At 39.7% G+C, this 24337-nt stretch overlaps 1 protein-coding gene across 2 annotated transcripts in view; it reads right to left on the reverse strand.

The window, feature by feature from the left end:
- Positions 1–1656: 1656 nt before the first annotated feature.
- Positions 1657–24337, reverse strand: part of Anxa4 (annexin A4) — a 63000-nt gene continuing 40319 nt past the window's right edge. For both annotated transcript variants that reach the window (XM_015479567.2, XM_048804171.1), the window contains exons 3-13: positions 23589–23676; positions 19898–19992; positions 16553–16666; positions 15135–15225; positions 13104–13183; positions 11116–11172; positions 9290–9383; positions 6470–6565; positions 5827–5885; positions 4077–4199; positions 1657–2702 (exon numbers count right to left, since the gene is read on the reverse strand). In XM_015479567.2, coding sequence (XP_015335053.1) covers positions 2643–2702; positions 4077–4199; positions 5827–5885; positions 6470–6565; positions 9290–9383; positions 11116–11172; positions 13104–13183; positions 15135–15225; positions 16553–16666; positions 19898–19992; positions 23589–23676 — 957 coding nt within the window. In that variant the 3' untranslated portion in view covers positions 1657–2642. The remainder of the gene's footprint in view (positions 2703–4076; positions 4200–5826; positions 5886–6469; positions 6566–9289; positions 9384–11115; positions 11173–13103; positions 13184–15134; positions 15226–16552; positions 16667–19897; positions 19993–23588; positions 23677–24337) is intronic.

Consider the following 24337-nt stretch of genomic DNA (forward strand, 5'->3'; position numbering starts at 1 on the left):
TTTTTTTTTTTTTTTTTTTAAGAATCAACTTTGAACATCTGCCAAGATTACACAAGGCTGATTCTCTTTTACCATGCCACAAACAGCCAGGTAAGTAACTTCTTACTTTCTTGCTCCAGTTACTCCCTGCTGCTAAAACTCAGGAAAGGTAGGCTGGTGGAAAAGGGGAAAAATGTAAGGAAGCCTTGGTGGAGAAAGAACTCTACCCTCTCCCCTTCCCCCAAAAGGTGGCATCTCACTGGCAGTAGGCCAGAAGTGAATGAGGGAAGAAGCCAACTGTAAATCAAGTTTGGAATTTTGACTAGATATATTAATTACTGAAATGATACTTTTTGTTACCTTAAGGGACTACACAGATTATTTAAAACCTAAGAGTGAGCAGAAAAGTCATGACCCTATCTTCTATCAGAACTGACATCTAAAGACAAGAGAAGAACTAGGCTCATTGAATAAATGAAAATGCACAAGCAGGAAAGAGAAACAAATTTGCTTCATAATTATATCTCAAAGTCATGCTTCTTCACTATAACAAATAACCATTCCTCCAGGGTGGCTTTATCTTGCCTTCTAGAAAGATTCTGGTCAATAAATGCAATTTGTTAAAAAATTCTGGCTAAGCCATGTATCATTTAAAGATTAAAATTCTACCAAAATAAACAACAACAACAACAAAAACAAAAACAAAAAAAAAAACCCTCACAATGCTTCCAAAGTGAAATAAGTTTGATTTGGAAATTCCATGGTCTTCTGGGTAGGTATTGACATGGAAGTATTATTTCCTATAGTTAACTGGAATGACTAAGTACTCACATAAGTAGCTTTCAACAATAGCCCCAGCACTTATAATAGATAAGTAGCACTAAACTGAAAGGCAAATCCTTAATATTTTACCCCAATCCATCAATAAATAGAATGGAAAAGAAGGCATATATTCTTATCATAATAAGAATATAAGTGTTCCTCATACATCTGTAAGCTTTTGGTTGTTGCTGGGGATTGAACCCAGAGTCTGGCACATGCTACACAACTGAGCTACACCCATAGCCCCTATATAAAATTTAAGATAAGGATTTTTCTTTCTTTTTTTTTTTTTTTTTGTGGTACCAGGGATTAAACCCAGGGGCACTTAACCACTAAGCCATATCCCCAGGTCTTTTTTATTTAGAGACAGGATCTTGCTGAGTTGCTTAGGGCCTAAGGTGCCAAGGCTGACTTTGAACTTTATCTCAGCCTCCCAAACGCTGGGATTCAGGCATGTGCCACTGCGCCCAGTCAAGGATTTTTTTTTTTTTTTTGGTAGGACTGGGGATTGAACCCAGGGCCTCGCATATGGTGGGCAAACCCTATACTATTGAGCTCCACCTCCAGTCCACCCAATATAACATTTAATATAAATGTTTTACTTAGTAGAACAAGAACATGTTCATTTCCAGAGAATAAGTTTGTAAGTTTAATATCATTCGGTAGTGTTTGGCATATGTAAGCATTAGTTTTATAGCAGTAGGCAAATATAAGATTAAATATGTTATTTTTCCCCTAAATTGTAATCCCTAATAGGAACTAAGTATCACAACTCCTTCAAAAATAACTCCTTTCATAGTCCAGCATGAAAAATCTCAGAAGTGGAAAAGTTCAGCAGAGAAAGAATATACCTCATTTTAAAGTCATCATTTTTTATTAAAATTATCTTTCCATGTTGTATACAAACTGAACTTTTTAGTTAAGTCCAAGCACACTTTCAGAATGATTATAGGGCTGAAAAAGCACAATGCACATGTAAATTGCTATGGATTAACAAAATCAAAAAAGATTTAAGAATTTATTTTCAGCACAAACAGATTTCTTTAAGTCAAACAAAATTCAGAGCATTACACCCTTACCAGAATTACCTTATTTGAAGCTTGCTTTTTTTTCTCCATTCACTTTTAATCTAGATGAAGACCTTAACTATTATATTGTGGAATGTTCAGCATTTATCTTTGGTAACCAGACATATATGACCTGTACAATCACACTTGGATTTTAGTTTATTTAAATGAGTTGGTGATTTGGTGCACTTCAACCTTGAAAAGTGTTCTCAACATGAGATGAAGGAAGCCCCCTATGACAAATAGTAAAGATCAACAAATGCTACAAACAAAACCCAAAAAAGGAGATTTATGGGTGCTTTCCATTGATGACCACACAAAATAGAAAACTGGATGGATTTTACTAGCTAGACGCTCACAATTTCAAATGAAGAAATTACCATCCTCTTTAAAAGTAGGATTAGGGAAGAAAGTGATTTTAGAATGGTCTTCCAGTATCCCATTTTAAAAGTTTTTACTGAAAAGAAAATATGAAATAATTTAATGTATTCAATTTCTGTGAAACATAAATCTGTTAGAAACACAGAGCACATTTTAATTTCTAATTTTAAATCTCCATTTAGAACTTACAAGCTTTGAACTACAAGTACAGCTTTAATGCATCATAATGACTAATTATAGATGATAATAATACAGACAGTTTATATCCTAGGAGGCAACTGTAGGCGTCTTAATTGGAAATAAGCATTCTGAGTTAATGCTAATAGCAGTGTAGAAAAATGAACTTAAAAAAATTTTTCAGTGTTGAGAAAAAAATCCTCCTGGGACTTTATTTTAATCATCTCCTCCACAGAGAATGAGCAGTACTTTCCTGTAGTCTCCGGATGTGTCACCCTGGGGGCCAAGGAAGCAAAGTTACAGTCAGATAAGTGGGTTTTTAAGTAGAATACACAGATCACGGTCATCTAAGTTAACTTCAAGCTTGGTTGGATTTTTCTCAGCTCTTAAAAGATTTTTTTTCTTAGTTACAAAAGTAATACCTGTTCAATGTAGAGAATAAAGACATAGAAGAACAACATAAAAATCACCCACAGTTCTACCATCTATAGATTACTAATGTTAACATTTTGATGTGTGAATATGTTTCCTGTCTTTTTTTCTATGCATATAAGATACCTTTGTGATGGGATAGTAGTATTCTTTTGTATCCTGCATTGTGTGTGTGTGTGGGGGGATGGTATTGAGGACTGACTCCAGGGCCTTGTACATACACTGAACTACACCCCCTGACCCAATAAATTTGTGTTTGTCCTTCATAGACATGGAAACAAATATAATCTCTACCTATATAGTTCCAAATTTAAAAATATCAATTATTCTCTTCGATAGTACTGTGAACCTGCTTTCTTTTTTTGTATTTGTCAAATGTTCTTTTCCCTGGCCATGTTCCATAAACTTTTTTACATACCCCTGTATTTTAGCTATTCCTTATAAGCAACATGAAATTGGAGTTCATGTTTTTACTTAACCTGAGAGTTTATTTTTATTATTATAACTTACATTTTTATCTGTGGTCATTTTTTCTATTATTTACATATGCTACTCTGCTTCTTTTGACAAGCTGTTACCCAGTGGGCAATGTATCCTTTATTTTTCAGAATGTTTAATTCACAGATCAAATCCTGATGTGAAGTTTGTTAAGCAACCACAGCTTCCAGGAAAACGAGTCTTAGCTTTGTGTTTACGAGATTCTTCTGGCTTCCTCAAGAAGCAAAACCCACTAATGAGGGGTTTTGAGGGATGTGAATCATTTACTCATCACTCCCATGTCATCTTAGGACTCCTAGATGTCTGGTATCAGGTAAATAATAGCAATCTAGGAAAACTTATGTTTCCCCATATTACCAGCAGACTTCAGCTAACCCTGCACAGGATTCTGGATTCAGTTGCTTCTCTTATCATTTATTAGGAAGACATGGAAATCATGCTCTTAAAGGTATTCAATAAAATGTAAACTTCTTTTCTCTGGGGTCAATGTGAACTCATTACTGATTTACAAGGCAAAAATTACCAGCTTATAACCTGGCAAAGGTTTAAAGATGTGTGTGAAAGAAGAGAGTCTGGAAATATCTCAAGTGGAGGCCCATTTGTATGGGAAATGACAGATGCCAAGAAAAAGGGGACCTGGAGTTCTAAATGCTGAGATCAGAGGCCCCATTCCTTCTACGGCACTTTCCCCTGGGCCAAGGCAAGGCTGCTGTGACCCACCTTGATAAAAGAGTACAGAGACTTTCCATAGAGCCTCTTGAAATTTGCCCGGATGTCCAGCATGTCAATCTCTGCTCGAGAAACCATCACCCTGATGAGGGTGTCATCATCAGTGCCCAAGCCCTAAGGAAGAAAACAGATCCCTCAGTAGGAAAGGCCAGCTGGTTTTCAGAGTGCTCTTCTCCTGTCTGGCAAGGCAAGGGATGGGTAACTTTCCTTTGGTGTCCTTTGCTTCACAGTCTTGAGGGCCTTCACCATGGGATTCAAGGACCTCCCAATTTACTTTTCCAATACTCTATATTCAAACCCAAAGTTACTCTTTGCCTTCTAGAGACATATGCTGTGCTGTCCTGACCCAGCCTGTCTGCTTTACCTTCCATGAGTCCTCTTTTCTCCCATGTAAACTTTCCTAAAGGTCCTGCTCAAATACACCACTTTATTTTTTTGGTGCTGGGAATGGAATGCAGGAGGACCTGAGTCATATGCTGTACCACTGAGCTCTACCCTCAGTCCCCAATTTATTTATATTTTCTTTTTGTATCCTCCCCTCCCCCACAAAAACAAATATTGAAAAACAAATCCCACCCTTTCCTCCCTGTTCCTATAATATTTGGACCTTCGACTGCTCTCTTTCGTTCTGTGTTATTGATGTTTTTCACATACTTGCCTCCCTATAAGGCCAGATGTTCTTTGAGAGCAAGGGCTACATTTTGATCTCTCCTGCACCTCTCATGGACCCCAGCATGGGTGCATCCATGGGTTAAGAGCATGGGCCCTGGAGCTAGACTGGCAGAGTTTGCATCCTTGCTTCACTACTTCCTCACTGAGGACCTTGGGCAAATTGCATATTCTCTCTGTGCCTCAGTTTCCTCATCTGTAAAATGGGGGGTTTTGATAATAGTACCTTCCCCCTAAAGTTGTGGAAATAAAATTAATCCGTACATATAAAGAATTAAGAATACTGGGGCTGGGGTTGTGGCTCAGAGGTAAAATGCTCACCTAGCACATGTGGGGCCCTGTGTTCGATTCTCAGCACCACATAATAAAATAAAGGTATTGTGTCCAACTACAACTAAAAAAAAAAAAAAAAGAATACTGATTTGAGGGCTGGGGTTGTAGCTCAGTGGTAGAGTGTTTGCCTCAAACATGTGAGGCCCAGGTTCGATCCTCAGCACCACATAAAAAAACAAATAAATAAAAATAAAGATATTGTGTCTATCTTCAACTAAAAAAAATTTTAAAAAAAGAATAGTGATTTTGAAATAAATAGAAGGAAGATCGGTAGAGAAAGAGGAATGAGGAGGGGAGAGGAAAAGAAGAGGCACCAGGGACTCAAATGGGGCAAATTAAATTTCATTCATGTAGGATTATGTCAAAATGAACACAACTATTATGTATAACTATAATGTACTAACATAAGCATAAAAAAAGAACAGTGATTGGGGGCTGGGAGTGTGGTAAAGCTCTTGCCTGCTACATACTACTAGAGCACAAAGCCCTGGGTTCATTCCCAGGACCTGAAGGTGGGGTGGGGGCTGGGGAATGACAGTGATCCACACATTTAAAATGGAGACAACCTCTGGAGATGTTATTTACTCAATAAATACCACTTGGTATTATTAGTAGCACCACTCAGTGAAGTATATACAAATTGAATATTTCAGGCTAAAATTTGGGGGAATATAAGTAAACCTAAGGTGACACAAGATGTGCCCAAATCATTGAGATGTTAAAAAATAAGGCCATTTACCTTCATAGATTTATAAAGCCTTTCAGCAAAATATGCAGATTTATTCCTCATGCATTTTACTGTCAAGAGAAAAACAAAAAGAAATGAAATGATTATATATATATGACCTAAGAGAAAGAAACGGACGCTAGTTCCCTCAGTTTCTACAAAGTATCAAGAAACAGCTCTTGATTACTTTGATGGAGAAATTTCTAGCCTAACGTTTCAAGAACACAGGCTACACTCTAGGCATTTCCTGGGATGGCAAACATTCTCAATTTACCATTAAGATCCTAGAGAAGTAATTAGTAAAGGCCACAAAAGCAAAAGGTGGCATGTAGTTTCAAAAATGATTATGATCTTTACAATATGAGACAATTATTAGTTCCAGCCATTCACAGACATGCAAGATGCACCTAGTATAAAATTATCTTTCACATAATGAATTATAAAAGCTATCAAAGAAGATATCAAAAATATAAACCACATAAAACAATAGCAATCAGGTTGTATATAATATTCCGGTAAAATCTGGAACACCCCATGATTGATTTAAACAACTTTAATTTCTGAAAAATAAAATTCTATATCCCCAAGAAACTGGCAACAAGAGGAAAAGTCTATAGACATTTGTGTCTCCTCTCCCCACTCCCTACCAGCTTACCTATAGCCAGCAGAGCATCTTCAAAATGACCAGATGTCTCAGATTTAATACTCTCTTCAATATCCTTCTGTGATATCCTTTTGTATTCATCAAACACTACAAGCAACAACAAAATGACATTATCAACAATAAAAAAGAATAGAGGAAACTAAACCTTGTGGAGAGAATGAGCATCTTTTAATTAGTTTACACTATTTATTCTTTGGCATATTTCAAGGGGAAGCTAATTAACAATGTGGGTGAGAATTCAGTAGGGAGATGGCCCAGTGGAATGGCTGAAGGCAAGGAGGAAAGAGCACCATGATTCTTGGAGGACATCAGGCAAGTGCCTTTCCTTTTCTGGGACCCTGTTGCCTTACATTTAAAATGGAGACAACCTCTGGAGATGTTTGCTTTCTTTCCTCAGTGCTTCCTTAATATGCAGAATGTGTCTCTTTGTAATTCTGACTTTGGCAATCACCTGTGTGTTCATCTTCCTTTTGGCTCATCAAAACTAGAGCACTTCAGCCTCTTCAAAACTGAGTCACAGTTGATAACAGCCGGTTGCATCTTTTAATAGATTTTAGCATAATTAAAAACTTTTTTTCTTGCTTTTTTGCCAAGTATTTTTGAATGTGATAAACATGTCTTTCTCTCCTGCTGTCTTCTTCTGGAGCCTTCTTAGAGCAGATCTCTTAACATCACCTTCTTTGGCTTGCTGTCTTGCCCCTATGGATATGATTCTTATGGGCTGTCAGTGAAAGGACACCCATACCCAACAACATACACCATAACCTCAACCAAAACCAAACAAGGGAGCAGTTCATCTGGTCAGCTCCATCAGACTTGCCCTCCTGGGAATTTTTAAATTGAGCATATCAAGGGGATGGCCAAAAGCACTAAGTCATCTTACCCTCAAAGAACATAAGAATCACTTCTCAAACCTGTCAAATTTTTGAGTGTCACTCTCAGAGATTCCAACTCATACAATCTGAGTAGGGGTTCAAAAATCATCATTTTTTAATGCATTGGCAAATCGTGCCTTAAAAATAAAAGCCATGACTAATTTCTAGGGAGGTTCCCAGAACTGCCTTCATTTCTGTTCTTCATCAAGTTGTTCAACTCTCCCTTCAATTTTGTGAGCCACCTGTATTATTTTCTATTTTCCTTCTGGCCCCAATCCATATTATTTAATTGGAGTCAGTATATGTTGCTTGGAATCAAATAATCTAATTGACACACTTTTTATGGGGTGGCAGTGAGGGCGGGTACTGGGGATTGAATTTAGGAATATTCAACCACTGAGCTGTGTGTTTTATTTAGAGAGGGTCTCACTGAGTTGTTTAGCGCCTCAGTTTTGCTGAGGCTAGTTTCGAATTCCAGATCCTTCTGCCTCAGCCTCCTGAGCTGCTGGGATTACAGGTATGCATGCCATTACTGTTGGTTGGTAAGCAATTTCTGATGCTTTCTTTATCCAAATAGTGCTTAAAGTATTTTCTCTAGGGGGCTGGGGATATAGCTCAATTGGTAGAGTGCTTGCCTAGCATGCACAAGATCCTGGGTTCAATCCCTAGTACCACCAAAAAAAAAAAAACCCAAGCATTTTTAGTGACTTACAAGCAGTTATTTTATAACTGTCCAACTATTGACTTGTGTGCCTGGAAGGGAAATTTTTTACAAATGCACTACATCAACTTTAGAGGAAACTGCAGTTTTGGAAAAATACCACCAGGGGGAGATTTGTGTTATTTGTAATCAGACTATGGAAGGCAATGAAATGAGTAGCTGAGCCACGAGTTGGTGCATCTCATGGTAGCCCATGATGTTTATTAAGAGAAGTAATTGCTTATTTTTTTTTGTCACTGAAGAATAGCTGTAATAATTACAACTTCAAAAAGTACAACTGGGGGCTGGGGATGTGGCTCAAGCGGTAGCACGCTCGCCTGGCATGCGTGCGGCCCGGGTTCGATCCTCAGCACCACATACAAACAAAGATGTTGTGTCTGCCGAGAACTTAAATAAATAAATAAATAAATATTTAAAAAAAAAAAAAAGTACAACTGTGTTATACTTTTCAATTACTCTGTTTTCAATTTAGCAAACTCATTCCTCTCAAACCCCACAAGTTTTGTAAATCTGTGTGTGTGATAAGGGTATGTGGGTTTGTAAAATTATGATGTACGTAAAGACTCAAAAAGTTTACATAAAAGATGAAATATCCTATTAAATCCTTATTTCTGTTTACAAGAAGGATATAAAACCCTGACAACAAATGCTCCACAGTTTTATAATCTTTCCCCTGCAGACATTAAAAGCTCATTATGAAGTTCAGAATTATCAGAAACAAATTAGAAACATCACACATAGGAAATAAAATTTGAAATTATCCACTCTTCATCTTATGCAACATAACCTCTAGAGAAATCACTTCTTTTAGGTACCCAGCATGGATGTTAAACAGGAATAAATATAAATGAACACTTCTATTTTATTTCTTCCTGATGTACAAAGATTATTTTCTTATATAACTCAATAAAAATGGAAGTCTTGGGGCTGCTTCAGAGAAAGGGATGGCTGTGATGATTGTTTTCCTAGGAACAGGAATGCCAAATTTCTATAAATACATTGCATATGTATTAGTTGTTCATAATTATTTTTTTCAGAAATTAGCCCTCATTCATGTCATTGGACTCATAACATTTCCAAGGTAAGAACCTGAGATGGTTCAGTACACTTGTGTTTTTTTTGCATCAAACAAAGGGAAAAAGGTTATCAATTATTTATGGGCCAGTTTTCACCGTCTTTCAAAGAGTTTCTTTGGGAAGTGAGATAAGTGCCTACCATGCAACAGATGATTTCGATTCCGGGAACAGAGAACAGATAGAAATTTCACCTCATCTGTCCCCCATCTCTGCTCTCCAGCCTCATACAGGTCCTGAAGCCAAACAAAGCACAAATTTGAAACACCAAAGAAGACATTTCAGGACATGTGCAAATATTTCAAGAACTTCAAAGAGTTGATCTGGCTGTTTAATTTTGTTGGTTGGAGAGGGAACACACACACACACACACACTCCCCTCCCTTTCTCTCTGTTAATAGAGGGTTCCTGGCTTACAATGGTTTGCCTTATGATTTTCCAACTTTAAAATGGTGCAAAAGTGATACGTGTTCAGTAGAAACTATACTTTGAATTTTGATCCTCCCCTGGGCCATAAGCAGTATACTTTACTGCAGTTGAGCAGCTGCAGCAGTAACTCTCCCAGACAGCCACAAAATCATTAGTATAAACAACCAATACGCTATAGTGGAATGTGTTGCTAAGCTAGGGTGTTTGGTAGGTTTGGTGTATTGAATGCATTTTCAACTTAAAATTTATTTTCAACTTGCAATAGGTTCACTGGGACACAATCCCCTTGTGAATTAAGGAATATATGGATGTATGTAAACCTATAAATATGTGTATATTCACACACACACACATGTACCTATGCACCTTATTGGTTCTGTTTCTTGGAAATCCCTAATACACGACTTCAATTAATAAAGTACAGTGGAAGTGACACTGATTTCTGAGGCTGAAGTATAAATAATAACGAAGCTTCTACTGGTTCTATGGGAATGATTGCTTTTGGGGTGCCCCTTCTTGAAACCCAGCAGCCACACTTTGAGAAGCCCAAGCCACACACATACCCCCCTCTCTCTAATGAAAGCAACGGGTTCTCTTCTGCATAAACCATAGTGGTTCATACCACATTGGAGTAGAACCAATTTCTTACTATGGTTGTGTATTGGTTAAGAGTATAAGATCTAGGGCTGGGGATGTGGCTCAAGCGGTAACGCACTCGCCTGACATGTGCGGGTGCTGGGTTCGATCCTCAGCACCACATAAAAATAAAATAAAGATGTTGTGCCCACCGAAAACTGAAAAAATAAATATTAAAAATTTCTCTCTCTCTCTCTCTCTCTCTCTCTCTCCCTCCCTCCCTCCCCTCTCTCTCTCTAAAAAAAAAAAAAAAGAAAAGAAAAAGAGTATAGGATCTTTTCTCTGCGCCTCAAATTCCTTGTCTATAAAATGAGGATTGCAATGCTCAACTGCCAGGGCATTGCAAGGATTTGATGATATATTTAATGTTAAATCCTAGGGCAGTGTAAGGACCTGGGAAGAAGCCACTTTTATGAGCTATTATTTTTAGTGTTATCTGGTCTTGGTGGTTGGTACCAGGGAATGAATCATCTGCCTTTTGGGGTTTGGTATTAATTTTATCCCTCAGGATATATGCTGTGCCAAACTGTTTTACACAAGTCCTACTGAATGTCCTCTTTGGGGAAATAGAAATACAAAGTAAATAGACAAAGGTGGGTCCTTCCAGCTTCAAGTGATTCAGAAGATACCCAGTGATTCTCTGGGCTTGACACACAATGACCCAGTGTCAAGAAGTCTAGGATCCAGGAGCTCAGGTATAATGAAGTCCAGTATCACCCCCAAGTCCCAAGTACTTCTGCACAAAACCTCTGTTATTAAAGGTCATCTGTGGCACTTTTTTTTTTTCATCATCTATCCTAGCCTGGCTAATATACTCTGAAACAGAAGAGGGTGTCCACCAACTCAGAATTGTCTTACTGGCAGAGACGAAAACTGGGAGAAGGAAGCTGCAGTTCTACCCACCTGGGCATCCTGTTTCATGAGAGCATCATCCAGGAAATTCCCCTCATCCCTGCCACCCTGAGGATGAGAAAAACAAACCAAAGAGAATGAGAGAGCATTCATGAAGATTCTGGAAAATGAAGATAGAAGGCTCAGGAAGCCAAGGACACAGTAATGTAACTACAAGGCTGCAACTTCGGGACTAGGGAGGCAGGACAGATGTCCTCTGAATATGCCTGCGCTGCTACCGTGGCTCTGATCTGTGTGTAAAGAATGTTGCCAGCGTTATCAGGTACCCCATTGTGGCCCCCATGCTGCGCCAATGAGAGAATGACAGCTCCCTCTACTCTCCCCTCCCTCCCCTAGCTCCTCCCACTGCATCTGTCTTCCCAGCTGATTCGCTGCCTAACTTGTTCAATCTATTCCGATCAACTTTGGTGAAAAAGGGGTTGGAACAGAGGAGAGTCAAGAGAATCTGGAACCTGTGGTGGGATTGGAGGAGCACAGGAAACATCTCACACACTCACACCAACAACCCCAGCTCATGGGAGGCAGAGGGGAGGCCTCCAGGAATGCCAAAGAGCAACAGAATAGGCTGCTCTCTTCAAGTTTTTTAGACTATTTTTTAGTGCTGGGCTTCCTCAATATTCTGTGGTCTAAGTATGGTTCCTCAGGATGGCAAATATGGGAGGAAAGGAAAATATGGGAAGGACATAAGAGAAACAGGCAAATATTGTGGAAGTAAAATATCAGAGACAAGGGTGAAATGGAAGGTGGAGATGATCTCTAGGGTTCTGCTCAGGGTGTTGCATGAATAGAATGGGGCAAGTGAGTGAGGAGAAAGAGTTAGTTTGGAGAGAAAATTATTTTGGGTTTAGGTTTTTTGTTTTGTTTTTTGATATTGGGAATTGAACCCAGGGGCACTCAACCACTAAGCCACATTCCCAGCTCTTTTAATATATTTTATTTAGAGACGGGGTGTCACTAAGTTGCTTAGGGCCTTTTGCTCAGTTGCTGAGGCTGGCTTTGAACTGTGATCCTCCTATCTCAGCCTCCCAAGCCGCTGGGATTACAGGCATGCACCATCATGCCTGGCTTGGGTTTAGTTTAGGAGCAATTTGAAGTGATAGTCGAATACCCAAGAGGAAGCATCTAAAAAGCACTGGAAAACACAAGCCTCATACTCAGGAAGGAGGGCAGGGACAAAGCTGGGGGTCATGTGAGGTATCTAGAGCTTTGTCTTCTCTTGTTGGCCGCCCTGCTCCCACCCTAGCCCAGTCCTGCTTTAGGTCTCATCCGGAACACAGATGTAACTTTCCACCTGGTCTCCCAGCCTCAAGTTCTTTGCCCCTGTTGATCCCACACGCTACGATGACATTCCTCTTTTAGAAAACACAATTCTAATCACATCCCTCTCCCATCACCATCAGCATCACATCAGCTGCTTTTCCCAAACCTACTCCCTACTACTCTCCAGACAAAGGAAAACACTCCTCCCAGTGTAGGACTCACAGTCCATCCTTCCAGCTCCCTTCTAGAACCGCCAGCCTGACTATTCAGCCAATCACCCCGTAAACACACAGTATTTCCTGTCTCCTTGACTTGTTTTTGTTGTTCTTGCTGTTCTTCCTTCCTGGAATGCACCCACCCACGACTCCGCCTCTTGGAAGTCCCTGATCCTATAAATCTTTGAACCAGCATCCCTGCTGTGAAGGCTTTTCTCTGTTTCTGCATCCAGAATGTCTCCTTGAGTCTTCCTCTTGCTATGTGCCTCTTCTTTGGTATTTAATTTTTTCTTGCCTTATAACAACTTGTGTACCTGACATATCCCTTTATGATAACATAAATATAAATACAGTAGAACAAAAGGGCACACAGGACTAGCCAGGGTCTCTGGAAGAGAAATAACAAAGAGGCCTGAGAATAAAGCCTGGCAAAGGGAAAGGAGAGTGAACATGTCAACGAAACCTGTCCCCCATCAGAAGTCAAAGACAGAGGTGGAGACTTACAGCTGACAGAGACACCAGCACTCGCTGGAACATGAAGGATGTGTCCGAGCAAATGTCATCTTCAAGGCTCCGCCCATATTCTAGCAAGAGAGTAGGATTAGCTACATAAGAATAAAGTGTCCTGTCCCACCTTGTGTCACCTTCCAGGGAGGTCTGTCCTTCCAAGAATAGCTTATTTACCAAGCAGCTCATGTCAAGGTTTCTCCCCTGTACACAGGTTTTTAAAAGCTAAACTCTGGTAAAATGATCAAGATAGAGTTATTATAGTAGAAAGGAGATATCTGTGTTCCTTAAAAGAGGGGAGTTGAGGAGGGGGCCAAAACCCTTCTCTGGTTCCTAGTGTCCAGGGCTCTGTTTAGAAAGTGGTTGACTGGCTGCTGCGAATGGCCTCCACATCACAGAGGGAAGCATCCAGAGCAGCCTTTTGGGGACAGGTTCTGGGAGGTCTCCCCCGAGGGGCTCCAACCCTCCGCAGGGCAGAGCGGGGATCAGGGTGCTAATTCCAAACTCCCAAGGTTTAGAATTTCCACAAGCTCTTACTGTGCTGTTTTCTTTCTACAAAAGTTATACATGTTGATTGGAGAGAATTTAGGGGAAAAAAAAAAATAAAACAGAGGGGAGGAAACTCTACCATAATCTAATCACCCAGAAATCATAATCACTGATCACATTTTTGATAAAAATATTTTATAATTTTCCTCCTACATACACGCATTATTTTCTTTTCTTAAAAATGGTATCATAGCATATTATTTTTTGACTTGTCTTTTTTCACTTACCTGTATACCACATCACTTAATATGATCTAATAATTTTTCAATATAAGATTTATTGATATGCTATCCGTTGTGTAAGTGTACCCTATATTGTTTAGCCAATCTACTACAACTGGTGCAATCTACAACAACTGGACATGTTTAGCTAATATAAAAAATACTGAATAGGGACTGGGGTTGTGGCTCAGCAGTAGAACACTCGCCTAGCACACGCGAGGCACTGGGTTCAATCCTCAGCACCACATAAAAATAAGTAAATAAAATAAAGGTATTGTGTCCAACTACAACTAAAAAAAAATATTTAAAAAAATACTGAATAAACAGAATCTAATCCTTTGTGAATTTTTTTTTTCCTATTTTTAGGGCCAACTGGCATACAATTTTTAATGTAAATTTATTTATTTAGAGTAAAAAAAATAAGAAAATGCTCAGGCACTTTGTTTTTACATATTGTTGAGGTAAAATATGTATGTAGTGATATGTAAAAATTTTAAGTGCATAGTTCCATGAATCTTGGCAAATGCATGTCACCAACGTAAACATAAATCTATCAAGAGGGAGGCAAGTACTTTTTTAAAGAATTTTCCTACACATTGCCTTCTGGAAGTTTCTAAGAGGGGAATAAGTGGCCAGTATTCTGAGATGGATAGAGGAAATATAGTCCAGGCTGGAGGTCAGAAATTGGGCCAGTGAGTGCCTCTAGGCCATTGCTTAAAATGCTAGGAATCACTGGTATCAGCATTTTTTTTTTTTTTTGAACTAGTGATTGAACCCAGAGGCACTTTACCACTGAGTCATGTCCCCAGCTCTTTTTATTTTTTGAGTCAGAGTCTCACTAAGTTGCTTAGGACCTCACTAATTTGCTGAGGTTGGCCATAAATTGGCGTTCCTCCTGCCTCAGCCTCCTGAGTCACTGGGATTATAATCTACTACCACACGCCTAACTGGTGCCAGCATTTTGAACAACCACCTTTGGTTCTTTGCTTGGTTATAAAGAACAACTTTCCAACGTTTAGGGTAAAAAAAACACTGCACTGGGGTAGCCTAAGCAGAGTGGCGTCCTTCCCTAAAAAGTCTTAATGATGCCAATAGCTAGTCATTTGCGTAGACAGGGGTCTGCTTCAAAAGAGAGTTTGGATTCCTCATGATCAGTGTGTCCAAGAGAGGAGTGTAATCACTGGATAACCACTTGCTGCTAATCTCTTTCTTAAATCAGGGCAAAACATTAGCCAGGGCCATTGAGGATGTTACATACGCTGCTGGTAAACCTGGTTGATGCGACGGATCTCCTCTGGGGTCCGGGAGGCCAGGATCTCAATCAGGCATCCTTCATCTGTGCCGGCTCCCTAAATATGAAAACCAGAGGAGAGGGAAGTATGAGCCAGTTTACAAGGCTGAAGTATATTTTTTTAATATTTTAATATTTATATTTTATATTTTTATATTTTATATTTATATTTTTATGTATCAGTTAAAACAACCCTGGGTTATATCTCCAATATATATTTTTAAAAAAGAAGGGAATCATTTGGTCCTTCCTGTGACCCAGTATGAGTGATTTTAACTGCATGTCTATCTGCAAAATAAAAATTAAAAATTGTGTCCCAAACACAGAAGGAATACAGCTATGAACCTGCAGAGGATAAATACAAACCCGTGGGTTCTAGCAACAGGATTTGTTATCTTTTAAATACCCCAAACCCAATGTTTTTACCAGATCATTATCAGTAATAACAAATATTTATAGAATGTTTACCATATGTTGGTTACTGTGTCAGGATAGATACTATTTCTGCCCTCTGCGGGCTTAATCTTTCCTTTACCTCTTTTATTTTCTTCCCTGAAGGCAGAATCTTCTGGCAAAGACTTTGTTACCATTTTTGCTTTCCCAGAGCCTCACCCTGAGCCTTCCACAAGGCCAAGTGTTTATTGAGATGGCTGCAGAGGGTCAAGTGTATTTTCATACTTGAGTCGCTGAAAATCTGTGTAGTCCTGGGCTAGGCTGCAGTAGATTGACTGGTCTTGTAAGGAGGCCAAGAATTCTTTTGTCAGTTCTAAGCAGAGAACTGTCACAAAGTTCCATGCCTCAAAAGTACCTAGCACAACAATAAAGTTTCTAGAACTGCACCAAAAGCACAAATATCTGTTGGGGGTGGAACACAGCCTTCTGGTACAAGTACATGCTTAGCCTCCACGAGGCCCTGGGCTAAATCCCACCACTGCAGATAAACAGGCAGTTAAAATCACTCCTACTAGGTCACAGGAAGGATCAAATGATCCCCCCCACTTTTTTTTTTTTTTTGTATTGGACATATAACCTAGGGATGTNTATTTATATATTTTTTTTTTTTTTTTTTTTAAGACAGGCACAAAGTTACTTAGGGCCTTGCTAAGTTGTTGAAGCTGGCCTCAAACTTGTGCTTCTCCTGCCTCCACCTCCCAAGTTGCTGGGATTACAGGTGTGTGCCTCCATGCCCGGCTGATTGTCTAACATTTTAGAAAAACAATTTTAAAATTAAAATTGCTGAAACATTTTTAAGTTGTCATAATGAGGGAAAACCTTTCTCCTATACTTTATCCTCCCACTCTCAGAAGGGCTCGGCCGCAGTTTCTTGAGATACCGGTCCGTGTTGGTACCAACAGCTCTGAGGGCACAAGGGGAGAAGCACGAACCTTCATGGCCTTTTGCAGCTCCTGCACATCGTACAGCACGGTGGGTGTCATCATGCCAATGATGACCTGCTCAAACTTGCCGCTCAGTTCTGACTTCAAGTCATCCATCAGGTCCTGCAGTGAGAGAAAGCAGCCCTGCTTAGCTGCAGCAGTAAAAAAAATCAGCCATTCTCCAAGGGTGGACCCGGATGTTTGGGGTCTCCAACATCCTTCCAGGAGGCAAGCAAGGTCAAAACCATCTTCACAATCACACTAAGACGTTATTTGCCTTTTAATTGTCATTCTCTCAGGAGTGTACAATGGAGTTTTCTTAAGATTACTATCTAGGGGCAGGGGATATAGCTCAGTTGATAGAGTGCTCACCTCGCATGCACAAGGCCCGGGGTTCGATCCCCAGCACCACAAAAAAGGAAAAAGATTACAAATCTATAAATCTACAGTTATGTCAAAGGCTATTCAAGTACTCCCCACTGCCTAGAACTGCCTGTCCACACAAGCAGATTTTTCTTCATATACCTCAAGCAGATATGAGAATCCAGGCCTCTCATGGAGCTGGACATTAAGGAGATTTACAAAATGTTAAATAATGCCAATCTTCTCACCACATTTCTTGAATAGTTATTTCTCATAAAAATGTTAGAGTAGTAAGTAATATATTCACTATTTTCAATAAGTTAGCTGTATATCTTAAAATGTCATTTTTTTTTTAAAATTTCTGACATGGCCAATAGATATAACTCACACAAATTTAAAAAGGACTCAATAATTGAAGGGTGTGAGGAGGCTCTGAGATGGAAATATTCTCAGACACTAACCGAAATGCATTGTTTACTTAATGATAAATCAGGAATATATTTCCAAGTCAGTATTTGCCTATGGCATTTTTAACAGCTGCAGAGGTTCCTACACATGCACTACGTTCCAAGTTCATATTTTTCCACTGTTATATACGGAAGATACTGAGTTGTATCTTTGTGATCATCTGTGATTATTAAGGCTTGCTTTCTAAAAAGAAGTGTAATTATTTGGACAGAGAACCAAATTCTAAAGACATTAAAATCATTTCCTTCTAGAACAGGTCAGGGAGTTTAAGAACCTGTTTCAGATCAACTGACAATGAAAACTGAGTTGCTATTCAAATCCAGCTATCTGATTCTCACAAACCCAGTCCCACTATATTTTATGCCAGTCTCTTGCGGGTATTTTTACCCTACATCCAAACACACTGAATAAATGAATAAATAAATTAGTGCTTGGTTGATCTGTTAATGTTGGCCATCTTAACAAATTTACCGTCAGGTTGGCTGTCACCCCTGAATGTGTGTGGCAACACCACTTTGGTCTCAAGTTCACTTGTCGTGTGCACATTCATGCCTATTAGTGCTCATTCAATTTCTTTGGAAAAGGAGAAGAGCTTAAAATGTCCAGAATATAGAGCCACTCTGATCATGGATGCCCCATTCCTACAGGGATACCCAGAGTTTGCAAGCAGATGCTGTGGGGAGCAGCTAGGCCAGCACAGCCCTACCCAACAGGGAGGTGCCTTTCTTTGAGAAGGAGCCTCAGTTTGCCTGGCTGTGAAATCTCTCAAGGACAGGCAAACTTGCCATAGAGTCTCTCTACTCTGAGGTCTGGAGACACTCATTGATGTGGTTTCCTCAATAACCATACTCATGGGTGTTCCAAAGTGATGGCGAGACTCGATGGAAAAGATTCTGGTGAATGAGTCAATGAAAACAAAGACTAGAGAGTTCCTGAGAGATGTGGGATTCAAATCAAAAGGAGAAAATGTGGGGAGTGAACACTCTCCCAATCCATCAGCTACAACACATACATACATTTACATATGTGAACACACATACATCCCTGTTTTAGAATTTAAGAGGGTGTCCCTCAACTGAGTCTCATTGAAGGAATGAACATATTCTGCAAATAGATTTAGGTGGAAGAGTCAGGATACTACGTCCTAGAAGAGACTATTTAAAACACCCCAGTTTGAATATTTTAGTCAGTTTGGCAAGTCTTCATCTGCAGGGCCAAGAAACCATCTCTGGAAGCTCAGCCTTGCCTAATGCTCTGAAGGGCAGTGATTGAGGCCATAGACCCAGGCCCTGTGTCGAGGACTTTGTTTAAAAGGATCAAGATTGGCCTTGAGGTCTGACTCAACCCTAAAGTCACTTCTTGATGAGCATGGTAGAGAATACCAAGAATATCTTTTTGTTTTGTTTTGTTTTGGTATTTTATTTTCCAATCATTTATTGAGCAAATGATATGATAAATGTCTATATTTTATTTTTTAAATTTATTTATTTTAATTAGGTATATATAATAGCAGAATGCATTTTGATTCATTGTACACAATTGCAGCACAGCTTTTCATTTCTCTGGTTGTACACGATATAGTACCACACCCCATATACCTAGGGTAATGATGTCTATGTCATCACCATCTTACCAAGAATATCTTTTTAAAAAAATTTTTTGAAAACACTTTTTTTTTTCCAGTGCTAGAAATTAAACCCAGGAGTGCTCTACCACTGAGCTACATCCTCAACTCATTTTATTTTTTACTTCAAGACAGTCTCACTAAGTTACCAAGGCAATCCTCCAATTTGCCATCCTCCTGTCTCAGCCTCCTGAGTAGATGAGATTGCAGACATGAGCACCCAGGCAATATTAAGTGTTTTTAATTGATGTTTAGTAATTATGAATATATATGGGGTACAGTGTGACATTTCAATTCATGTAGATAATGTGTAATGACCAAATCAGTATAACTGGCCTATCACCTCGGATATTTATTATTTCTTTGTGTTTGGAACATTCAAAATATTCTTGACTAGTTATTTTGAAATATTCAATTAATTAATAACCATAGTTATCCTTCTGTGCTACAGAACGTTAAAATTTATCCCTCCTCTCCAGCTCTTTCCAGGTACCCATCCTGCCTTCATCTCTGCCTTCATCACAGACTTCCCAGACTCCAGTAACCACTGTCTTCAAGAACATCTTTTTTTTTTTTTTTCAGTACCAGGGATTACACCCAGGGGCACTTAACCACTGAGCCACATCCCCAGCCCTTTTTAATATTTTATTTAGAGACAGGATCTCGCTAAGTTGCTGAGGCTGGCTTTGAACTGGCGATCCTCCTGCCTCAGCCTCCCAAGCCGCTGGGAATACAGGCATGTGCCACTGCGCCCATCACAAGAACATCTTTAAACAAGATGAAGGATCCATCTTTTAAAACAAAGGGTCCTTCAGACATGTGCCTCTGGGAGAGGTCCTGCTTCCCTGCTGCCTGACAAGTCCCCTGTCACAGGAATAGAGCAGAGAGGCTGCACCTACCCTGCCAATGTTGCTCTTGTAGGCTGTTCTGATTTCCTGGCGCTGGGCCGTGTTGCGGTAGGCGAGGACTCCAATGATGGCGTCTTCATCGGTGCCTGGGGATAAGATTGTGACAATTAGTGACTGATTTGAGAATGAAATTGGAAAATGGGTTCCTCTACAGACACTGGAGTTACCCCAACAGTAGTAAGACAGCTTACTCGGAAAAAAAGTCCTTGTTCTGAGCGTTTGTCTATTTTATTGGAATACAGATGGAAGTTTAAGTCTTAGCTTCTTTAATTAGCAGAATAGCTAACCTCTCTAAGCATTAGTTTCCTTATCTATAAACGTGAATGATTACAGGACTTCCCTCACCGAGTTACTGCAAAGGCTAAAGCGAAGAACTTAGCACAAAGCCCAGCACCTACTCAATATCCAATAAACATCAACTAGGAAAATTCTTCTCTGGGATTCTCTTCTTGTCTTTCAGATCTGCTGTCTTCTAGGGTTTTGCCTCTTCTGTTTTTCCTATGCCTTTTGAAGAAATTCAAACTTGTATTTAATTTCTCAGATGGAGTGTTTCTCAGAGTTTAAACTGGCTGACACGGTATTCAATGTGATTTAAAACAGTGATTGTGTTTGTCATTTCATTCGAGCTATCTTTCTCCATCTTCAATGGTTCCCTTTTTAAAACTAAAGACAAGTTCCCATGATACAATATCTTAACCAACCTTAACATTAGAAATGTTCCAAGTTTTGCTTTTTATAAGGGGACTTTATGCTAATTTTCAAACTGGCCCCTCATCTTTTTAACAGCTGAACATTTAGTAACTTTTCTGCTTCCTCATTGTTTATGCCTTATGGAAAGTTGTGATGGTATTTATAAAAGTGTTTCTATTGATCTATTTTGGAATGAAATGAAAAACATATAGGTTTACCATAGTTATTCTTTGCAAGATTAGAGATCTGGAAAAATGTGAGGTATGGGGAGTAAAGCTAGAGAAATTTAAGTTCACATAAGATAGGGGCCTACTTTCTGTTGGTGTTAAAAAAAGAGAAAAAAAAAAAGACACAACCATCTTTTTCTCTTTCAGAACTCTCAGCTAGGAAGAAGTTTCCTTACCTTTTTCTCATCTCCTATTTCTGTGAAAGACACCACCCTTCCTCCAGTTGGCCAAGTTTGTATTCTCAAAATAGCTTTGATTTTTTTTTTAAATCCACCTCCATATTTAAATTTCCTGCCAAGTCATGCAAAAAAAATACAACCTTTTTTTTTGCATCCATGATCTCTTTTTGACTCTTAGCACTACCACTCCAATTAAGGGCTTCAGGATTTCTTCCTAGACAACTGTAAAATGCTAACCAATATTTTTACCTTCTAATTAGTCTTATCAGAGTCGTGCCAGATTCTTTTTACTAAAAGGAAAAGCTCACCATGTTCCTCACCTGCTTGGAAATACACAATGGCTCCCCCTGGTGGCTGGATTTCCCATAGGGTTGTGGCTGGCCTTGGAGGCTCTCCTCAATCTTTCATTCATTCTCCTTTCCCAAAGGAAAGGACACCAGGCACAGCTGCATTCACAGATTTAGCTCTTGGATTATTGTACTCCACCTACCCATACCGCACCCTATTCTCCCAGCTTCCTGTCAGTTTAGATGTCTCCCTCGCCCTTTGCACTTAGGGTCATGACTCTGGAATTGGTTGTTACCTGCCATGTCTGTGGCTTTCTTTCTTTTTCTTTTCTTTTTTGGTATTTATTTTTTTATTGTATTTTTTTTTGAAGTGACTTTTTAACTTTTTCTTTTTAAATATACATGACAGTAGAGTGTATTTGGATAAAGAAAATGTAAAAGAAAGATATGTACAATGGAATATTACTCAGCCATAAAGAAGGATAAAATGATGGCATTTGCAGGTAAGTGGATAGAGCTGGAAAATATCACGCTAAGCAAAATAAGGTAATCCCCCAAAACAAAAGGTGGAATGTTCTCTCTGGTATGTGGATGCTAATGTACAGGTGGCTCTTTCTAAGTAGCATCCCCACATAGATCTTTTTGTGCCTAGCTCAGTGATGTCCATGCACTAATTGACCATCATGACTAGGTGTTATAATCCTTCCTCCTTCAACAGTCCAAGCTCTCATTGGCACACACAAGGCAACCACTGAAAAGGGTTGATTTTTGCCAAATGTCTCCACTCTTGTTTTGAGAATCCCAAGTGCTATATAATATTTTCTCTAAATTATATTCATGTTATACACCAAATAATTAAGATGAACCTGAAAACAATAGGTGAGTCCAGTATGTTTTCTATTTCACTTGGAGGAAGAAGAGAAAAAAGAGCAAGAAGAGGAAAAAAAAAAGAAAGAAAAAAGAAACTGAGAAGAACACATAGACTCAGAGCAATGTTCTGCTCAGAGGGGGTCAGCAGGAGAGCACAGGGGCCTAGACTCCAGCTATGAAGTCAGATGGCCTGAGACTGCCTACCTGGAATTTCCTGGAATCCTGACTATATCACATATTAGTTCTGAGACCTTGGGAAAGTCAGCTAATCTCCCTACACCTCAGCCTCTCTCTCATAAGTGAAGTGAACTGCTCTCAGGGTTAAAAGGAAATAATCCACATAAAACATCTATGTTTATGCCCCACTCATGGTACAGCCTAATTTGCTGTTCTTGTTAGTGCTGCTGTTAATATTAGTAGCATCGAAGTTAAGTCAAATAAACTCTTTTTTGGATAGAAAGATTGAGAAATTAGATACCATGGTTGAGGGATTTCACCCAAATCTCAAAGAGATTCTAAATAATAGCTAAGAACCAAGGGACACTTCTCCGACCCAAAGTGTGCCCTGACAAGGTCTTAGCAGCAGGAACTAGGCCAGGGTAGCTACAGTGCTCTCCACCTGACTCTGCTCATTCAGGGCAAGGCCTGTGGCTCTGGGGGTGGTGGAGATAAATGAAGGACGGTGTCATGGAAGACACGACCAGCCTTCTTACCTAAAATTCCTTGTATTCATGCTGGTGGTGCTGTGGCTATGCCATTCACCCCAGTTCCAAGCAGAGGAACTCAAGGGACTTAGAATTGGCAGGCCTGAGCTGGAGGCTGGGAACCACCTCTAGCAAGCCAGCCAAAGCTCAGTTGCACCTATTATGTGACTTGGTGAGAGTTATTAGGCTTCTCTGGGTCTGTTTTCTATCTGTAAAATCGGGCTAAAATGACAATAGCCATTTGCACTAAGTCACAGGTTTGTTGTATCTATCCAATGGGATAACGTTTGTGGCAGTGCTTGGTAAAGCTATGGCACTATACACAGACCAGCACTTATTGGAAAACAAATACATAAAGTTTTATACAGAGGTTTATGGTATAATTCAAACAGCAGCTTTAAGCAACTGGAGAAATCCATTATGAGTGCATTAAATTTAAAATTCTGTATTAAGTGGAGAATTTTTTAATGCCCTACCGTCCGATTTGTCTTACAAAGCCAACTTGTTCCCGTGGTCTTTCTTTCTTTTTTACTTCTGTGGTTCTGGGAATGGAACTTAGGGCCTTGCACATGTTAGGCAAGTGCTCTACCACTGAGCTACATCCCAGGCCTCACTGTGTTTTCCTAAGGGGAAACCTATTCCCAGTTGCCAGTGCAAATGGCATCCTCCCATGTGATTCTCCTATAAACACACAAGGGAGGATTCACCTCCTGCAGGACACTTACCCAGCCCTTTCATGGCCTTCCGCAGGGTCTGGGCATCCTCAACAGCATTGAATCCTGATGCAGCTTTGATGGTACCTCCTTTGGTTGCCTGAGAACAGAGAGAGTGAGGTGACTGAGAAGCAGCATCTCACCAACACAGAGGCAGCTCATTCAGCATATAGTTGCTGAGTAACTACGGTGGCTCAGACCGTACGTTGAGGATACAGCAGTGACTGTGAATGAGGCTCTTGCCCTTGTGGAGTTGATGTTCTGGTTCAAGGGGAGGCAGAGTATAAACAAGCCAACAAATAAATATTCTATGAAGTGCCTGGTGGTGGGCTGGGGAATGTAGTTAGTGGAGTACTTGCTAGCATGCATGAGGCTCTGGGTTCAATCCCCAGCACCTACACAAAATGCCTGGTGGTGAGAAGTGCTACAAAGCAGATAGAGAGGGCCTGGATGGGCTGTTCAAATGAGTGACACTTAGGCTGAGAGCTGAATGACATGAAGCAGCTGACCATGCAAAGATGGAGGGAAAGTGTTACAGGCAGAGGAAACAGTTACTGCAAAGGTTCTGAGGCTGCAAGTAGCTTCTAGAAAGAACCAGAGGTCACTGTGGCTGAGTTGGTGGGATGGAGGTGAGTGGTACAAGAAGTTATACCATTAACTACAAAGTAGTCTCATACCTTCAAAAAAGGAAAGAAAAATCAAATCTGAATCCAATCAAGCCTCCAGAGCAAAAAAAAAAAAAATACATATATATATATATA

Source organism: Marmota marmota, unplaced genomic scaffold (assembly GCF_001458135.2).
Source record: "Marmota marmota marmota unplaced genomic scaffold, marMar, whole genome shotgun sequence".
Taxonomy (NCBI): domain Eukaryota; kingdom Metazoa; phylum Chordata; class Mammalia; order Rodentia; family Sciuridae; genus Marmota; species Marmota marmota.